Source organism: Ursus maritimus, unplaced genomic scaffold, assembly GCF_017311325.1.
Source record: "Ursus maritimus isolate PB19 unplaced genomic scaffold, ASM1731132v1 scaffold_20, whole genome shotgun sequence".
Lineage (NCBI taxonomy): Eukaryota > Metazoa > Chordata > Mammalia > Carnivora > Ursidae > Ursus > Ursus maritimus.
Window position 1 is genome coordinate 13687635 of NW_024424453.1, and position 19360 is coordinate 13706994.

A 19360-nucleotide genomic window follows, 5' to 3' on the forward strand; every position below is an offset into this window, starting at 1 on the left:
TCGGACTCTTGGTTTTGGCTCAGGTCCTGATCTCAGGGCCTTGAGATCAAGCCCCGCCTCACATTAGGCTCTGCGCTCAGGGTAGTCTGCTTAAGACTCTCCCTCTGTCCCTACCCACCCCCTCTCTAAAATAAATAAATAAATCTTTAAAAAAAAAAAAAAAAACAAAACAAACAGTAAGCCTCTAGCCAGGCTAAGAAAGAGAGAGGACACAATGGCTAATATTAGAAGTGAAGAGGGACATTCCACAGATTCCACGGACTTAAAGAGGATAATAAAGGAACACTGTGAACAACTCTGTGCTCACAAATTTGATAACCTAGATGAACTGGACCAATTTCTCGAAAGACACAATCTGCCAAAACGCACAAGAAGAAAGACACAATCTAATAAGCCAACAGAATACGGCAAAGGTGAGGGGTTATCACTCCCATGATTGTGTTACCTTATCCAGCAAAGGTGAAGGGCTTTTCCAGATGTGATTAACGTCCCTAATCAGTTTGGACTTCAAAGCAAACAAAAGGGAGACTATCCCGGGTGGGCCTGACCTAATCAAGTGAATTCTTTATAAGGGAGCTGGAGCTTTCCCCATGATCCGAGAGCCTTGAAGCAGCAGGGACTCCCTTTTTCTGCTAGTCTTGAAGACACTAGCTCTGTAATTGCAAGGAAATGGATTCTGCCAACAAGTCATGAGCTTAGAAGAGGACCCTGAACCTCAATGGGAACCGAAGGGCTGGCTAACACCCTGACTGCAGTTTTGTGAGACCCTGAGCAGAGCACTCACTTAAGCCACGGCAGGGCTCCTGATGCATAGAATCTATGAAATAATAAATGGATGTTGTTTGAAGCTGCTAAGTCTGTGCTAATCCGTTAGTCAGTAATAGATAACTAACACAGTAAAGGAGCAACGATTCCTACCCAAGTAGCCTGACTCCAGGACATATGCTTTATATGCTGGTTGCCAAGTTGTTTCTGACACTTAAGTGAGAAGTTTTTTCCCCCACACCAACCAGTTCTCCAATTCTCCAACTAGGTGAACTAGGTGTCCTACAATTAATTCAATTCTGGCACTAACTATCTAAAGTTAGAATCCATGGGTTTAAGGGCTCAGTTCCACAAGAATGTTTTCACCTCTCATTATAGTCACCAGTATCAGATCATCCTGACCAACTGGCTAGAATCGGGGCTTCTCACAACCCCCTCATCAGTATCAGTAATTTATTAGAACAGCTCACAGGACTCAGGAAGCCCTTTACTTACATCACTAGTTTATCATAAAGAATATAAATTAACATCCAGGTGAAGAGGTTCATAGGGTGGGGTCCAGAAGGGTCTCAAGAGCAGGAATCTTTGTCCCCAGTAGAGTTGGGGTATGTCACCCTCCTGGCACACCAATGTTTGGGGGTTTTATAGAGGTTTCATTACACAGGCATGATTGAACAAATCATTGGCCATTGGCTATCAATTCAATCTATGGCCCGTATGCCCTCCCTGGAGGTTGGGGGCTAGGGCTGAAAGTCCTAGGTGGTCCTATCACTCTTTGTCACTCAGGAAATTCCAAGGATTGTTAAGAGCTCTGTGCCAGTAACCAGAGACAACGACCAAATATGTATTTCCCATTATATCACACTGGTCTTTAAGGTCTTTTGGATGAGAACTGGGGCCCACATGAGTGACTAAATGACCAACCAAAGGCCACATGGACTAAGGGACTGATGGGGACCAATGTCTGCATTTTCTTACTTTAAAGACTTTGACTTCTGGCTCCATGATGCCCATGACGTGACTCTCAAAATGCATGAACCCATGAAAAAATAAAATGTTTAAAGTTAAGAGTTTTTACATACGGGAGGCAAGAAAACATGGGTGAAAGATTAGGAATTTTCACGTAAGTTGTATTCATTATGATTCTATGAATTAAGTCAAAGGAGCCACAGGAAATGAAGCTCAGACAGACTAACTTTTCCAAGGTTACCAAGTCATGGGGGAGGCCCTGGGGGTTGACACTGGGCCTGACACCCTCTTTCTCCTCCTCATCTCATCACCAAAGAACAAAAAGAGAAGATATCAGCCGTCTTCTAGTTTCCAGTGGATTGGCAGAATTCTTTGAGTAAGGAATGTAATTAGGAAATTTCCATCTCCACAGAAAGTAGAACTAAAGAAAATGAATGATAATCAAAGCATAAAGGATTTAACTTAATCCTAAGGAAGAGCTTTCCAGGGGTAAGGTTAATTAAGCACTAACGAGATTCTGTTTAAGAAAAAAAAAAGTCAGAAGTCTCTAAAATTTTACTTGCGGATTTCTGTTTATGAAGCATCATAAGAAAACAGCAAGAAGGGGGGTTGGGGATCATTTTGCAAGCTAGTCAAAACGCTTGCAAGCCCAACATTTTCACATTGGACCATAAGGCTGATTGAGTAAGTGATTGTAAAGATCAATCATAGCTTTCTGGGAAACTATAGCAAATGGTAATCACATTACGTTTTTACATCCTATTTTCCAAGTTTGGAATAGATACAAGCTTTTCTCGCGAAATCACTAGTATTATGTTTCAAAATGATCAACAAAGAAAGCTAATGGATTCAGACGCAGGTTTCTGCACTTACCTAGTGCACTCCCTTCACAGGTGAATGATTTCGGACCCTCCACCGTCACACACCGCCCCCTCTACACGGCTGCAAAATCCTCTTCCTGCCCCACCGTCCCTGTTTGTTCTTGCCTTGCCTTTTGCCGCTGCAGACCTAGTGCTGCCCGAGACTCCATTTCCACCCCCAGTCTTCTGCCACGGCACGGACAGTCTTGGAACAGGAGCTTTAGGTGACTGCACATGCCATGAGGTAGGAGCAAGGGCATAAGAATGTAGAAAAGGATAATCCCAGATTCCACATGTTTCTGGACCCCTCTCCTGCCCTGTCCTTTCCAACCTGGCCCAGGATCCCCAATCCCATCTTTCCGTTCTACCCCACTTCTCACACCCAGACCTCCTGCTCTAAGTCTTGACAAAATGCCCAAGGCAGGGGGCGGGGAGCGAGGGGTAGTTTCCTCTGAATGTGGCTGAATCACACATTCTTGACTCTTGGTGTATTCCAGAGGCCAGCCCTTTTCCATCTGTAGAGCCCTTATCAGCATCCAACTGAAAAGGGAGAGCATGGCAAGCAAGTAAAGGCAGTACTTTCTTTATTAAAAAGAGCAGAACCACGAATTTCAACTTAAGAATGAAAGGAATAGGGGCACCTGGGTGGCGCAGCGGTTAAGCGTCTGCCTTCGGCTCAGGGCGTGATCCCAGCGCTCTGGGATCGAGCCCCACATCAGGCTCCTCCGCTATGAGCCTGCTTCTTCCTCTCCCACTCCCCCTGCTTGTGTTCCCTCTCTCGCTGGCTGTCTCTATCCTGTCAAATAAATAAATAAAATCTTTAAAAAAAAAAAAAGAATGAAAGGAATAAGAGGGGCTGAACAAGGGATGTTCACCAACAATGATGAAAGTTGGAATATGTATCTAAAGTCTTTAAAATGACCATACCATTTGATTCAGGCATTCCACTTGTGGGGATCAAACGATGGGCAGAGAAATCAGGTCTAAATAAGTGGAGTGACATACTGTTTTCATAGATTTGAAGTCCTAATATGGTAAAGATATGAAAGTATCCCCACTTCACAGATGAATAAACTGAGGCACAGAGAGGTTAAATAACTTGTCTGAAGCCATACAGGTAGCAAGAGGTGAAGCCATGCTTCAAAACGAAGTCGTTTGGGCCCAAAGACCACATTGTTACCCACTCTGCTTTCCTGCCTGTGTCCTATGCACCCACAGCCCGCTGAGCCTGTGTTCACAGCATTTTCCTCTCTCAGTGTGTCTGTTTCCACCACTAGAGAGGGCAGGAACCTCATCGTATTCACCTTGGCATTTCCAAGAGCCTGGCACGTAGGAAATACTCAAAATATGCTTATTAAACCCAACAAAACAGTTTACTGGTTAAGTTGTCTATTCACTGGTATTTATGCTTCTACCTTTACAGAATTATCTGTAAAGAAGGACAGAGACACAAACAAAAATACATAGATTTAATAATGATTCTTAAGAAAAAGTCTTTCTTATGATCTCAGGGATATGTGAAATTTAAGAAACAAGGCAGAGGATCATAGGGGAAGAGAGGAAAAAATGAGACAAGAAATCAGAGAGGGAGACAAACCATAAGAGACTCTTAATCATAGGAAACAAACTGAGGGCTGCTGGAGGGGAGGGGGGTAGAGTAACTGGGTGATAGATATTGGGGAGGGTATGTGTTGTAATGAGCACTGGGTATTATAGAAGACTGATGAATCACAGACCTGTACCCCTGAAACAAATAAAATATTATTTGTTAATTAATTGAATTTAAATTTTTAAAAAGGTTAAAAAAAAGACAAAAGCTTTCTTAGCTACTCTCCTTTCTTGGTTTGGGGTTGTTAAACAATTTAAATGGCAGATGCAGAATTTATTCTTTAACATGACTTTCTAAATAGGGAAATCCAAGACATTTCTCATCATTATATTATTTGAGAGCAAGGATCACATAATTTATTTTTTTCTATACTGGGAGTGCCCAATAAATATTAACGACTGATGCCACTATTAAAACTATAAAATTATAAAGCAGGGGACAGTAAGGATTTAAAAAAAGGATTTATGGTTAGAGAAGGGAAATAAGAAAGGAATTATTTGTGCCTCTTACGTTTACAATAAAAATATGAAATCTGATGGAAGTTTATGGAACTTGTGAATATGAAATGGTTCTACAACCACCAAAAGTTCATTTAAGAAACTGGAGGTAGAGAAGTCCAAAGCAACCATGGACACCTAAATCCACCTATGGTCTATTTAGTGACTTGCTGTGTTTCAGGGTCTCTGCCGTATTACGTATAACCAATCCCCCCAGCCCTGACCACGCTAGTCATAAATCCAAATCACCTCTTTGCCTTGACCTCTCAGCATTCTCAGGATTTTACAAAACTCGTGATCAAAAATGTTCAAAGAGAAAAATGACCTCCAGAGGCTCAATTCTGATATTCAACCAAATCAGAAGAGACAAGAAAACTGTTACTGGTAGACAGTATTTGTTTTCGATAAACACTATTGTATTACTCAGGGTTCTCCAGAGAGAGAGAGAGAGGGAGAAAGAGAGAGAGAGAGATCTTTATTGTAAGGAATAGGCTCACATGATTGTGAAGGTTGATAAGTCTGAAATGTGCATGGCGCTTCTCTGGCTGGAGACTCAGAGAAGAGTTGCCGCTGCACTCTTGAGCCTGAGGGCTATTTACAGGCAGTGTCCTTCTTCCTCGGGACAGCTGAGTCTTTTCTCTTAAGGCCTTCAGCTGATTGGTTGAGGTCCAACCACATTTTGGAGTGTAATCCACTTTACTCAAAACCTACCATTCAAGTGTTAATCACATCTAAAAAAAAATTAAAAATACCTTTAGAACAACATCTAGATTGGTGTTTGACCAAAAACTGGGTTCCATGGCCTAACAAGAGGACACATAAAATTAACCATCCCAACACTGAATATTCGTTATTATGCTGGTGATTGCAGCTACATTTATTTCATTTAGCCAACAGGACATGACATAATTTTAGACCTCTCCCTGAAACAAATCAAACCAGTCCTTCTTCAAACTGTGTGCAAGATTTCTGTGTACTCAACTCTATGTCAAACATCTGTTGGCCAGTTTCTTCCTTGGCCTGCATATGATCCAACAGTAGTTGATACAGTTTTTAGATATCAACAGGATGGCTATTACCCCCCTCCCCCGACTTAGTATTTCTGTACCACAAGCACTTCCACAGAAGCATGGCAGCTGAAAGTACTATCATGTTCCACCAGGACGGTATCCTTCGTCAATTACATTATCCCAATTGCTTTGATACAGAGGAGTAATTACAATCCTTTTGTTTATAAATCCGCGTCTTAGATTCAACATTCATGGCATGTATACAGGGCACAACAATACAGAAAGTATTCCAGCTCTAATGAAAGTTGAATCATGATCTGATAGCGGGGCTTACAGAGAGCCCAGAGAAGCGACCGTGTGGTGTCATCTCCTCGCTGGTCAAAAGTCGGGGCGGCACTCCAGCTGGCCAGTGTCTCACTGCCCCACGGCCAGTCCTCTCTCTCCCAACCTAACAACTTCCTTCTTCAGTTCCCCACGTTCCTCCAAAGGACTATGCAAGTCTCAGACCAGGAACAGTGCTCCTGGGAGCTGGATTTGGAGGAGATAACCAGGAAAATTTCATTTCTTGACAAATGGCGGCAAATCTTTAGTTGTCAAAGGTAAGATGTTCTTGTTTTCTCATTTCTCTAGAACCAGAGGGATTTCAGGTGTTGAAATAATCAGCTTTTACGCTCGCTACATGAGAAGTGTCCATTATAGGTTTACATTTAAGATGCTTCCGGTATAACCATTTGTGGAGAGAGACTTCCCTAGCAAGGTTGGGTTTGAGAAGGTTTGAGGGTTGAATAGAGTGAGTCTTTTACTTGATGTTTTCTCTTTCATTTCTAGGTTGGGAACCAATAATACCACTCTTCAGGTAATTACTTTTCTCAAAGCCAATGTGTTTTCCTCCAGCTGCTTCTTCAAACAATCACATTAACGGCATAATCCGCACTTACTCTACGCACATAACGTCACTCAGGCACCCGGCATTTAACGTGTGAACACAGAAAACTAGAAAGCCCGTTGAAATATTTTCTTGTGCTTTCTTTTTCCATAAAAATGTCTTCCTACTTTTAAGTACTTTTCATCATTAAGAGCACCATATGGTTATTATTTTAGAAAAAAGTAATATTAGAATCTAGAGTTCTTACACTTGTGAAATAACACTAGATTCTGACATCCAAGTGCTTCAGCGTTCCTGAAGAAAAGTAATTTTGAAAGTAGCTATCATCTTTATTCAGCTTCGGAAAACCTGTTTTCCTTCATCATTTTCAAATAAGGCAAAGGTGACTGAATTCAGGTGTTACTAGGTATTTTAAAATCTGTTATACGATATAAGATGAAAGATGTGTTTTATCTTCTGTAACCTGAAAAGGTTACAAGGTAATGAACTTGGTATTGCGGATATTAATTCAATCTCTGAACAAACACAGCACAAAATATGAAGGTGATTTTCCTGGCACTAATATATGATATGATCAAACAACTGAATTATTAATATTTTAACTGTAACGCTAAAGCATCTTCCTCCAAGTAACCTGACATCAAAAGCCTTATTTGTGCTAAAACTTTCGTAACCACAGTCTAAATTGGAATCAGGGAGATAATGCTTCCATTTTAGTCCTGGAAGTATTAAGTGGAAATAGCTACCATTTGGGAGAACAGAATATTCAAAAGATAAAACAATCTTTGAAAGGAAAAAAAAAAAGTGTCAAGTTACGCTTTATACAAGGTGAGGGAAACCCATCGCTACAAATGTAAAGATTTTCCATTTGATTTACGGAATGCATCATATCCCAACAGTAGTCTGCAATTTGGATGCTGTGTTTCTGAGATAAGAAAACATCTTAGCCTCTAGGAATCCAGAAAACTAAGAAGGCAGTTTCCTTCATGTTTCGGCTACCGATAGGGCAGATTTGTTTCATGACATCAGTACAGAAGTTAAGTAAATTGGAAGAAGACTTGATGCTAACATATTTAAATGCCATAAGAATCAGTCAAACAAAGTAAAAAGAGATTTTTTTTTTCTTAAAGGTAGGGGATGGATTTTTTAAAGAAAAAAATTATTACAGCTCACTTATTAGGAAGAAGGAATCTGAGAGATTTAAAAGGAGGTAACCTGACTTCATTCATTGGCCAGTTAACAACACAGGGAGGAATACCTCATATAGACTGGAAAGATTCATTGATTGTTTATAAAATGTTGTCTTGTCAAAACAAGAGACAGTGACATTTACATTCTTCTCTAAACATAATTTCAAGTCAAGGTCTTGATAGCATTAATTATGTTTCCATAGTTACATTTAACCTCTCCCAGTCACATAAAACTTAGGAGAAACCCCTTTGACACAGACCCTGGGATTTTTCTGCCTCTTTTATCGCTATTTATCACAATTTTCAGATGTCTGTAAAAGGGAGGCAATATTTTCTGAACACTGCTATTTCAGAGAGAAGGAGAGAAAAGGGGGAAACCAGGTCATCACCAGCTCTGTTTACTTTGTTTTTTGGTGGTGGCATTTTACACAGAATCATGAAGGCAACCATATACCTGCTGATGAAACAGAAGATGGAATGGGAATACGTCAGCCCAAAGGACAAGGACATTTGCCATCAAGTAGCCTTTGTTCTATCCCCAAACCCTCTATCATCTCTTCAAAATCAGGCGGCTTTCCTATCTCCCTAGCAATGGCCACGGTAAGTATAGCTTGTCAATTAAACATGAAAGGAAACGTAATCTTCCCCAAACAACAAGGCTGGGGAATCTTATCTGCTGTCACGTGAGAGTATTATTGAAGATAAGACTACAGATGGTTGTTATTGGTAAAAGGAGAATATAATTAAAATGACTTATTTATGGTATTTTTCAAGGACGCCGGTAATGTTACAGTCTTTTCCTCCCAAACTCGGAGAATCTCTCTATTCACTTCCTTGGTCTGCCAATTAACTCTGAGGGAGTGAGGGAGTTAAACTCAAATTAATCACTCGACAAGGTAAGATAGGGCAGGTGACGAGTGCTGCCAACAACAGCGCAGAAAGCCATGCGGCTGTGAGAGGAAGGGCCCTGTCCGTGTGCGGGCAGGAGAGGGGAGGCGGGGCACTGTTGCCAGGCCTGGTCCTTGGGCAAGAAGCTGATCTCAGGAAATGTTTTCTGGGGCTGCCAACCAACAAACAGATTTGAAAAGAACCCGACACTGAGGATTCCAGTGGCTCTGGAAACTCCTGGTCCCGGGGACCATTTGCTCCATTCCAAACTTGATTGCGGGGTTGAGAATAGGGCTGAAGCAGAGACCCAGCCAGGAGGTGAACTAGCAGCATCTCATTGGGTCAAACAGGCCAGGGCTGGAGCCAATGCCTTGGCCACGGTCCCGAAGGCCCAGCTGTCGAGGTCCTCACATGGGACATCAGCACGAATAGGGACCAAGCCCCCACGTTCTTTTTTTATCACGAATGTCCTCACCAGCTTCATAGAGCAACTCTCTTTCCTGTCATATTTGCAGTACCAATGGCCTGGGAGGCCCACCTCTCTTTCTCATTATCACAAATCCTTCTGCCTCCATCCACCTTCCCTCTGTTGCTCAAAGGCCAGATGTCACCAGAAGATAGGTCAGCAGGGCTCTGCTGAGACGCTGCCCTTGCTCAGGGCCCTCACAGCCCCTGGATGGTGCCCTAACTCGTGTCTTATGGATCTAGTTAATGGCTCCCCTTTCAGGGAATGAAGACAGGCAATGAATGGGGGATCCTGTTCGAGTCTCCAGCCTCCGTGATTATTCTGCCGATGCTGTGCCACAGAACCGGAAGTTAGAGCAACTGCCTGTATTTTACTGGACAAGATATGTTTTTACAAACCATCTTTAATACGAATGTATTCCCAGCTCTGTAATGAAATTCTATGGAGACCGTCATTTTAGAATTTATTCCTATCTGGAAATTAGACTACCTTTTCTATGAAAAAAGAGAAAGACCGTGGATCTATATCAGTATGTGCCCTTATATGCTTACAGAAATTCCAGAAGCCTTCACAGAACGTAGCNGTGGAGGGAAAGAGTGGGGTAGGAGACACAGGTGGGAGGGAGTCTTCTCTGAGCGTACCTTTTTGTACTCTCTGGATTTGGAACCATGTGAATGTGCAATCTATTTTTAAAAACACACAGAAATTTTAAAAACAGAAGAAAAAAAAAAAGCATTCGCAGATGTTTCCAAAGTCTTCTAGTCTCTCTTTATATTGTGGAAGCAAGAGAGCCTGGGTCTGAATTCCCCCACTTATCTATAAACACAAATGTGGTGTGATTGCAGACCTCCCCCATGACTTTTCCAAGGTAATTCTCTCCCTTTGGAAAAGCCTGCGGGACAAAAGAATCAGACCACTCTAGCCTGAACAGGAGTTGATGGAGTATTAAGAAGTCCCAGAAGTGGAGATAATTGATTTTTTTCTTGGAAAAAAAAAATGAATTTGGACTTATTCCCATTACGTGGGCCAGATGATAGTGTGTCCTTTAAATAGCAATAGCATTAATTAAACACACCCTGGGATTTCGAGATGCTGAGCCTTGGGATTCTGAATACGTGTGTGCCAGGGAGGTGGTTTGGAAGCTTGACCAATTCTAATCGACATTTCGGCAGTGTAGCCACCTGGCAAATTATCAGAGCTATTGAATCCTAATACTCACTTGAGAGCGCCTTTTGTTGTCATTCTGCCATTCTCTTTTCCCTCCTCCGTTTGGGGTTGTGATGCCTGGGATTTCCTGACTTTGGCACGCACTCTTTGCTGGGAATCCGCTGAGAAAGGAGGGGGTGAACCTTCTCTCTCCCCAGCACTCCTGTTTCTCAACTTTTGTTGACCATTTCCACTACGACAGCCTTCTTCCTTCCCCCAACCGAACATCTTACAGTGCATGAGGTATAATGACTGATGGCCAAGGCTGCGGGCCCAGGTCAGATTGTAGAGAAGGTGAACATCCCTCTCTGTGCTCTTCCGCGGGCACCTCTCCGCCCCTCCCCCCCAAAACTGCCTGCCTCCCTCCAGGGCACTTTCCCATCCTCCTCCACAACCAGGCCCTTCTCCAGAACCCAGCCTGGAACACACTCCTGTAGCCTCTTTGATCAGCAGCCAATAAACCAGCCCCTGGTGTGTTTGCAATACCACCCAGCAGGATCATATTAAAAATGTAACACTGGGAGATCAAAATATTCTGGCAGAGCCCCAGATGAATGAAGCTTCCGTGGAGGGCAACAGGCAAGGGGGTGGCTTTTTGGAAGTGGGAAGCACAGCCCGGTGCCCCAGCATAAGGTCTGCTCAATAGATGGACCTTAGTGGATGTCTGCCTAATTAATTCACTGTTCTGGTCAATTCCCCAGAGAGGCATCTCAGTATGGGGCAGCGAGCATCATCCATGTGCCCCTCAGGTGCGCTCTCTACTCTTCTCCACCCTGCTTTCTCCCAAAACTGACCTGGAGGGACTCCATCAACAGGGCTCCCTCCTCCTCTGGCTTCCTATTAGCCCCAGAGGGAGCCTGGAGGCAGGAAAGGGAGAGAAGTCAGGCGCTGTGTAGCCAGCTGAATCCCTCTTCTCTTCCAGCAGTTCTCTCCCCGGGACTTTCTCCTTCCTGGTTCAGGTCACTCTCCCCTCTTCTACCATTCAGGTCTAGGGGAGATAGTGTTGCTAGCTGCATTAGTCTGCATTAGCCACTGTGGTTGCCCCACATGCAGCCCATATCTTTGTAGATAGTCCCTGTCTTAAAACTTTCCTCAAGTTAGTTATCCTGACTTAAGCGCGCCATCTGTTTCCTGCTGGGACTCTTACTGGTACTTGCATTGGGGTCCTGGAGCTGCCATTTACAAAATACCTGACCTTGGGCATACACGTAACTGCTCTGCACCCCAACTCTTTTAATTGTAAAATGAAAGGGCCAAATTAGATTTTTTTTTTAATTCAGCAAATGATTATTGCAAACCTGTTCTGTACCGCTCTCTGCACCAGATGCTGAGGAATCGTGGTGAACGTGATCAAGCCAAGAGTCCACCACTCTAGTTGACAGGCTAGGAGAAAAATGTTTCTTAGGACTCACTAATTCTAAAATCTCTGATTCCATGATGAGCTGGTAATTTCTAAGGCAAGAAAAGATTTAGAGAAGAAGCTTCAAAAAGAGTTATTCTGCCTCATGTTAGGGGTGGGGGCAGGTGTGGAGATGCTCCCAATTGGACAGGCAAGGTGGTCACAGGGATAACCTAAGCCCAGGGACCAGACACAAGGCAGTCAGGGCAAGGAAATTGCATGTGTCTGGAAGAATGATCCAGGACTTCCGTGTTCTTCTGTGTGAGTGTGTGAACATGTGCGTGTGTGTAAGTGTGCATGTGAGTGTGAGCGCATGTGTGTCTGTGTGCGTGTGAGCACACGAGCTAATGATCATCATCATTATCATCACCGTAGCAATCAGGAAAGAGACGTATTCATTACCAATCCTTGAAAACTAACAAAGTGAAAAGAGAAAAACTATAAACTGTGCCTGATTGTGTTAAATAATAATGATCATTAGAGTCATTTATTAGGACCACTTACCATTTGTGTCTAATTACCAGGCAGCACGATGACAGATGCCTATCATTGAATATACCAGGCTAATCTTGTGATAAGTTATATTTGATATGGAAGGAAATGCTGTATAGGTAAGATGAGTCACCTTTACTGTCATGCGGACAAGTGGCCTGAGCGGCCCGCAGCTCCTCTGTTCGAGGCCTGCCCCGGGTGTATCTGGACAGGGACGCTCCCTAAGGTGGAAGTGACAGAAACAAGGGTTTGGCTTGGCTTGCAGAGTTTTAGTAATTGAATTTGAATTCTAAGACTTCTTAGTGTCAACAGTCTTAATCTCTCACATTTAGCCACGGCTTTCCCTCCCCTCCTCCTGCCAGCCTCTTCTCTTTTCTCATCGTGGGGGGACTTTCTTCCCTGTAGCGGTCCGCGGAGACAGGCTGTGTGTGCACAAGGGTAGGAACACCCTGCATTTAGTCAGCGCTCACAGTGGTTCCTAAGGCCCTTGTCCATACGTCTTTCCTTTCGATAATAGCCACGACGTGGACCGAGCAAGAGTTATTCACATTTCAGGATAAGCAAATAAAATCTTAGCAAGGAAGGGCAGTCTGTCCAAGTACACGTGGTTAGCGCGGGGCAAAACTGGGCTTCTCAAGCCTGGAGCAGAAAGGGCTCCGTCCTTCTTCTGTGTTGTGCTACCCTGATGTCAGGGAAACACTTGGATCATTTTCAGTCCTCTCCTGGGGATGTCCTGGGTTGGTGGCTCATTGGCCATGGGACACACCCAGTCTGTGTCTTCCAAGAGCAGTTTCTATGCCCTTCAGCCCCCTCTCCTTGACTTGCTGTTGCCCTGAGACACCAAACAAATTATTTTTCTTCAAGTGCACTCCTGGGCCCTTGCTCACGCTGGGCTGCACCTGCCTCTATTCCTTTGTAGAGGCAATCTTTTATTTTGACGGTGGGAGCAGAGATGGCCAGGAATAGACTCCAGCCCCAGAACTGGACCCTGGTCCGGCAAGGGAAGACCATTCCAGATGCAGACTTCTCTGCATCTGTACTTCTTAGAAACCATTAGGCTCCGGATCTAATGGCTGCATGTTCCTTTTGTCCACACCCTTCAGCTGGCTTTGAATGCGTGAATGTGGTATTCAAGGCTTCCAAGATCAGCCCTGAGGTACTTTCCAGTCTCAACTTCCACAGACTTCCTGCCCCAAGGTTCTGGAACACACACATACATGCACACACATGCGCATACCACAGAGTCTCCCGGTTCCACTGAACCACTCCCTGTCCCTGGATGCTCTGGGTACTCTGTGTGTGCATGCGTGTGTTTGCAGCTCTCTGTCTAGCCTCCCCTCCATTATAGGCAATAGGACATTGTCTGGTCTGTCCCAAAGTGTGGGATATGTGTGCTTTTAGGGCTACGTCATTAAGTAACATATTAAATAGACTGGGTCACCTCGTGGACAGGTTAGCTCCTTTTTCACTCCGGCACAGCCCAGAGAAAGACGCTGTAAGGGGTACACACGTTGACACCTCTTCAACACTTGCTATTTCCTCTTTTAATTAAAAAGAATGTGAGCTCAGGCAGAGCTTTTGCATGCAACAGTTTCTAGCATAAGTCAATAACACTGTTTTATGTCCATTATTTTTTTTCCATATGGCAAGTGATTTTGACTCCCACTTAAAGACGTGATATGAAGTGTCCTTATTAAATAGATATTTTCTAAGTTATAAAAGAGTAGCTCAAGCTAATGAAAAATATAAATTCAATAATGATTGGCATGCAAAAAGGATAGCAATCATAGGATGACACCTACTTAAAACAGGGGAGGCAGAGCAGTGAGGTTGGAATGGACGTAAAGCCCAGCTGTTTCTACCAGCTGGTGACTTAGTCAAATACCTCTCGGTGAAAGGGGGATAATAAGAGTACCTACCTCAAAGAATTAAATTAACATAACGACCATAAAGCACTTAGGCCAGTGCCTGGAGCATAGAAAATGCCCAATAAATCCTAGATACCATTTGCCAGCCTAGTTCAAATGCCACCTCTTCCAGGAAGCCTTTTTGAGTGTTTAAGTCAAAAGTTCTCCTTCCTCTGTTCTCTCAAGCTACTTTGTACTTACAGAACTTCACACATTCTATCTTGCACATAGTTGTGGGGTATTAGACTTTTTACATATCTATATCCTACATAGGACCGAGCACATGCTAACCAAGGAATATGTCCGTGATTATGAATGCATTCCTTTTTTTTTTTTTTTCCATGTGTTTGGTTTATAAAGGCTTATCTTTTCTGGGAAGCTCTAGAAGACCCTCTCCAATCTCAACATGCTACAGAGTATCCAGGAAAACCTTAAAGATTCTGGGGCAAGAGAACAGAGAATGCTTGTTTAGTATCATTGAAATCAGTATTGTACTCAAGCTAGAAATGCAGAGTCCTCTGTTTCCTGTTCCTAGAGCAAGAGAGAAAGACTCAAAGATGGGAGAGGTAGGGGCTGCAGAGTCATGGATATAGATAGTGACAAGAGGCATAGAGGCAGAGCAGCAGCCCGGGGTGGACTGTAAGGTGTAAAGGAGAGATGGCTGGCAGTGGAAGGTGAGACAGACACAAGGGACAAACATCAGATGGGGACAACAGGGTGCAAAGTTGACACACTGAGCCTCTAGGATGAAATAGTCTAAGGACGCCTGGGTGGCTCAGTCGGTTAAGCATCCGACTTCAGCTCAGGTCACGATCTCAAGGTCCTGGCATCGAGTCCCACATCGGGCTCCCCACCCAGCATGGAGTCTGCTTTTCCCTTTCCCTCTGCTCCTCCCCCTGCTTGTTCTCTCTCCTCTCTCAAATATTTAGAATATTTAAAAAAAGAGTCGACGTGAACCTGGTGTGACTCTTTTGCACAAGACTCTACAGTTAAAATAGGGGAATAAGGTAAAATGTAAACCAGAATGGTGGAAGGGGACAGGCCTCCCTCCACAAGACCCCCTTACTTAAGGCTGTTTGATGAACAATGTGTCTAAGAAGAATTATCTTCATTTGAATCCTTTATTTCCCCTCTTCTCAGAAGTTACGGCAAAGCCTCTTTGGAAATGCCATTCATGTCTTCAGCTACGACTGGAAAAAGGCCTATTTCAGGTTTCATGATCCTTTTTCTGACCTGGCTTTTGCTTTGGAAGTAGGAAAGGTAATGTAGGCAAAAAATTGTAAATATCCTAATCCCATATTCCCTATCCATATGTCCTTCCATTCTCATCCATAAGAATGTATGTTTTCATTTATAACCATTTGTAGAAGCATATTTCATGCAATTTAAAATTTAACCTTAAATGATAAGAGGCTGTTTAAAATTATAACTCACTGTCAGGATTGTGGCAAAGTCTCAACCTCCTTCCCTCCACCCACCCCCCCCATACACTCTGCCCTCCCCAGTTCTAGTTTTACTGGCTCTTCTTTCTTAAGTTCTAAGTATCCCTGAGGATGTGAGGGCAGGAGGAGATCCAGGAGCTTCTTTCTGGCTTGTTTAAAATCTCAGTAGTTCATGACATCAATTACCAGTCATACAGAATTTCAAGGACTAGCCAACAAGTTCCTTACATCCTCTATATCTGAAAGCTGGACAGGAAGCAGGAGCGTGGTGGAGGAGGACACATGTCCCCAGGCGCCAGTCTACAGGGCTCCACAAAGAAGGTGGTCATTGCAGATTCTGGCCCAGCCATGACATTTGACCACAGCCCACATACATACTACACTGTCTCTTTGCTAAGCTGAGGGATGCCATATACCAGGAGGGAAAGGGCTGCACAGAATAGACAGCACCCATTTCCAAGAGTTCTCCTTTGTCCTGTTGGCCCCAGGAGGTTCCAGTACTGTTGTAAAGCCCTGTTCCCAGCCTTCACATGCCTCACTATTCCTCTTCCCATTTCAGGGCGGTGCCCGAAGCATTCAGATGGCTGTACAAGGATCCATCATCAAATACTTGCTGTTTACAAGGAAGGGAAAAGACTGTAACTTTCACAGGTAAGAGGCCTAGAACTACTTGAGAGAATTACCCATTTCATGAAAACCTTTATGTGCCAAATAGTCGCTATGGAAAATCTCCTGGGTGGCCTCGGGAAGGGGCCTTGCCTCACGAGACCAAAATGGCTCTGGTTCTCCCGGAGGGACTGGATTTTGTGGCTGGGGAGGACTCTCCTGGAGCCACTCTCAATGGTTGCAGGAATAACGCTGACGGTTTTTATGTTCCACTGCAGACCATCCTGTCAGGTAAAATGATGTACCTGGTCTCAGGTGGGCCTACTTGACAATATTTGAAGGGAAGCCCCAAACTAACAGTTTCAAGGAGGAACAAAAGGGCTGCTTTGAAAAAAAAAAAAAAAAAAAAAAAAAAAAAAAAAAAACCCTTGATAAATGAAGGATTAATTTTCCTATTCAACCAGGCTGATAAAGTACAGTGTTTGGTAGTTCCCTCTTTACAAAAATCAGTTCAAATGACTTTGCTTAGAAGTCAACAAACCCCTATCATGTACAAAGCTCTATGCTTGGTATAAGAATAAACAAGTAAAAGGTATATATCTGCCCTCAGCAGGATAAGCCATCCCTCAAAACCAGAACTAAATGTATAATTCATTCTAAGATCATGAATTGCCAGTTTCCTGAGAAGCAGAGCCAGAGGTGGGAATTCTTCTACAAGTGATTTATGAAGGGAATGCCCTGTTGGAGAGGAAAAAAAATTCTTTTACCCTTCTAGCTTCTTTGGCTGGTCTAATAATTAACCTGGCATAAGACAGATTAACAGGAGAAAAACAAACACAAGTTTAATAACATGTATATATCCTGTATACACGGGAGAGACCCAGGAAAATTGAGTAACTCCCCAGAATAGCCAAAGGCATCACCTTAAATACCATCTCTAGCTAAAGACCAAAGACGACGTTGGGGGTGGAGAGTCCGTTATGGGAGGTTACCAGGAAAAGCACAGTAAACAAGGGTCAGGTTGCTATGTAGATTTACATCGGTGCATTCTCTACTGAAAGAGGAGTTTCTAGAGATTTAGAGCTATCCCCCTCCTCCAGTGAGGGAGATAATCTTACAAATGGAGATTTCCCTTAAAATGTCTTATACAAAAGGCTAGCTTCTGAGTTTTCAGAACTTCTCTTGAGTCTGTAGTTGTTTTTTTTTTTTTAAATAATCAGCTTAAAATAATCAGCATGCCAAAGACATATATGTTGGGTGGCAAGACTCGCTCCCCTTCAGCCCTCAGGAGGAACCTGTGGGAGCAAGGGAAGCAGAATAGGGAAGGAGAAGTGGAAGAACGTGGTCTCCAGCGATATCCAGCCTCAGTCTGATCCCATGGGAGCTCTGCAACCGCAGTCGCCCCATCTTCAAAGAAGGAAATGGGGCCTTTGTGCTTCCTACACAGTCAGCCATTGGCTTTGAGCCATCCCTCAAAAGGCAGACATAACTCTTAATCACTCCCGGGCAAGGTGGCTCCAACTCTGCGAAGAAAGTTGAAAAGTAGGAGCCACTAGTAGCAGTCCCCCAAAGCAGCTGGGGGAGGTGTCCACCAACTAAGTACAAGGGACCTCTGGGAACCTAGATGAAACACATTTTGCTACTCACATGAAGCATTTAGCACAGGACCTGGCATGTAGCAAAGACTAAATACGTGGTAATGAGGAACCACTCTCATAGACCTGCTCCGCAAAGACTTCCTGAACCTTCTCGGTCACAAGTCCTGTCTCTTTCTTCTGTACTGTCAGAGCACTGTGTTTTATTCTCATCCACCTCCTCAGACTAGGGTTTTGGAGTATGAAACTCCTTGTTGCTCGTTTCTGTATCGCCACAGGGCTAGAAGGATGATAGACATCATGGCTGAGCTCATTCACGAACCCCTATCATATGTTTCCCCAACAGTTGTCAGTGTTAAATATTTAGGAAACCAGCCTCGTAAAGGTCTACCCCATAAAGACTGGCTCCCATTTCCTGGGAAATCCTGACAGCCTGGGATGACTCCCTAGAGTATGATGGCGAAGAGCAGGGAGGCAGGAGCCATGCTGCCTGATTTCAGGTCACTGCTCTACCACCTTCAAGGTGAATGACCAGGGGCCAATTACTCAACCTCTCTTTCTTTCTTCCTCCCTAAAATGCCAGGAACAGTAGTATCTACTTCACAAGGTTGAAGTGAGTATGAAATGAGGTGACATGTATGAAGTGCTTAGAACAACCCTGGGGACAGTGAGTGCCAGGTGAGCGTAAGCTACAAGTCAGTGAAGGTAACATGAGGTGGCCTCCAGAAAGGCATAGGACAGACACGATCAGGCAGGACACACAAGACTAGCACATTAAAGGTGCACCAGGGAATGAGCAAAGGCGTGGAGGTGGAATGTAGAAAGTACGTACAGGGCACTGGGCCATGTGGGCCAGCGGGTTTGCAAAATAACACCGGGAGATAACACTGCAAGGATTGTTTGGGGTCACACTCGCGAAGGGCTCGTTATTGGGTTAAAAAGTTTGGATCGGTCTCTGCCGGAGTTCAGGAGAGAGGACAGGAGGTGGGAACTCAAGAGGGGTGATGACTCACAAGGTGGCATTGGCTAAGATCACCAAGAAAAATCATATGTGAGGATGCCAGTTCCTGTGACAGAGTGAAGACAGGCCCTCCGTGACATTCTCATGGGGTAGGTTGAAGAAGGAACCAAACAGACCCTCCTGGTGTTCAGAAGAGGACTTCAAGGTGGAGGTACCTCGCGTTCAGCTCGGTGACTGTTCATACCACTGTTTTCCTCCCCGACCTCCTGCATTGTAGTTTACGTGCGATAAGCAAACGGGAGCAGGAGCAGGGCCTGGCTGCCGCCCTGGCGGGCATCCTGTGGGCTGCAGGGGCTGCCGAGAAGGCCACCGTCTGTCTTGTCACTGAGGACACTTACGTCACCTCGACTCCTGACTACTCGCGAGATGATTTCACTGAGCGGGTGAGTGCGCCTCCACCCGTCCTGCCAGATAAAGGGCCGACGAAGCCTAAGAGTGTACTAGACTCAATGCGGAAATGAAGGTGAGGCCCCATCGACGCTCCTGGAAGTGTCCAATGTGGCCAAAGGTGTCTTCCAAAGAGAAGGACCAAGGGTTGTAAGTGACCCAGGC

At 44.2% G+C, this 19360-nt stretch overlaps 1 protein-coding gene across 1 annotated transcript in view; it reads left to right on the forward strand.

The window, feature by feature from the left end:
- The first annotated feature begins 214 nt into the window (after window positions 1–214).
- MINDY4B (MINDY family member 4B) overlaps window positions 215–19360 on the forward strand; it is a 40242-nt gene continuing 21096 nt past the window's right edge. The window contains exons 1-8 of the mRNA XM_040636576.1: window positions 215–413; window positions 2741–2838; window positions 6179–6309; window positions 6539–6566; window positions 8219–8386; window positions 15285–15404; window positions 16146–16237; window positions 19026–19191. Coding sequence (XP_040492510.1) covers window positions 215–413; window positions 2741–2838; window positions 6179–6309; window positions 6539–6566; window positions 8219–8386; window positions 15285–15404; window positions 16146–16237; window positions 19026–19191 — 1002 coding nt within the window. The remainder of the gene's footprint in view (window positions 414–2740; window positions 2839–6178; window positions 6310–6538; window positions 6567–8218; window positions 8387–15284; window positions 15405–16145; window positions 16238–19025; window positions 19192–19360) is intronic.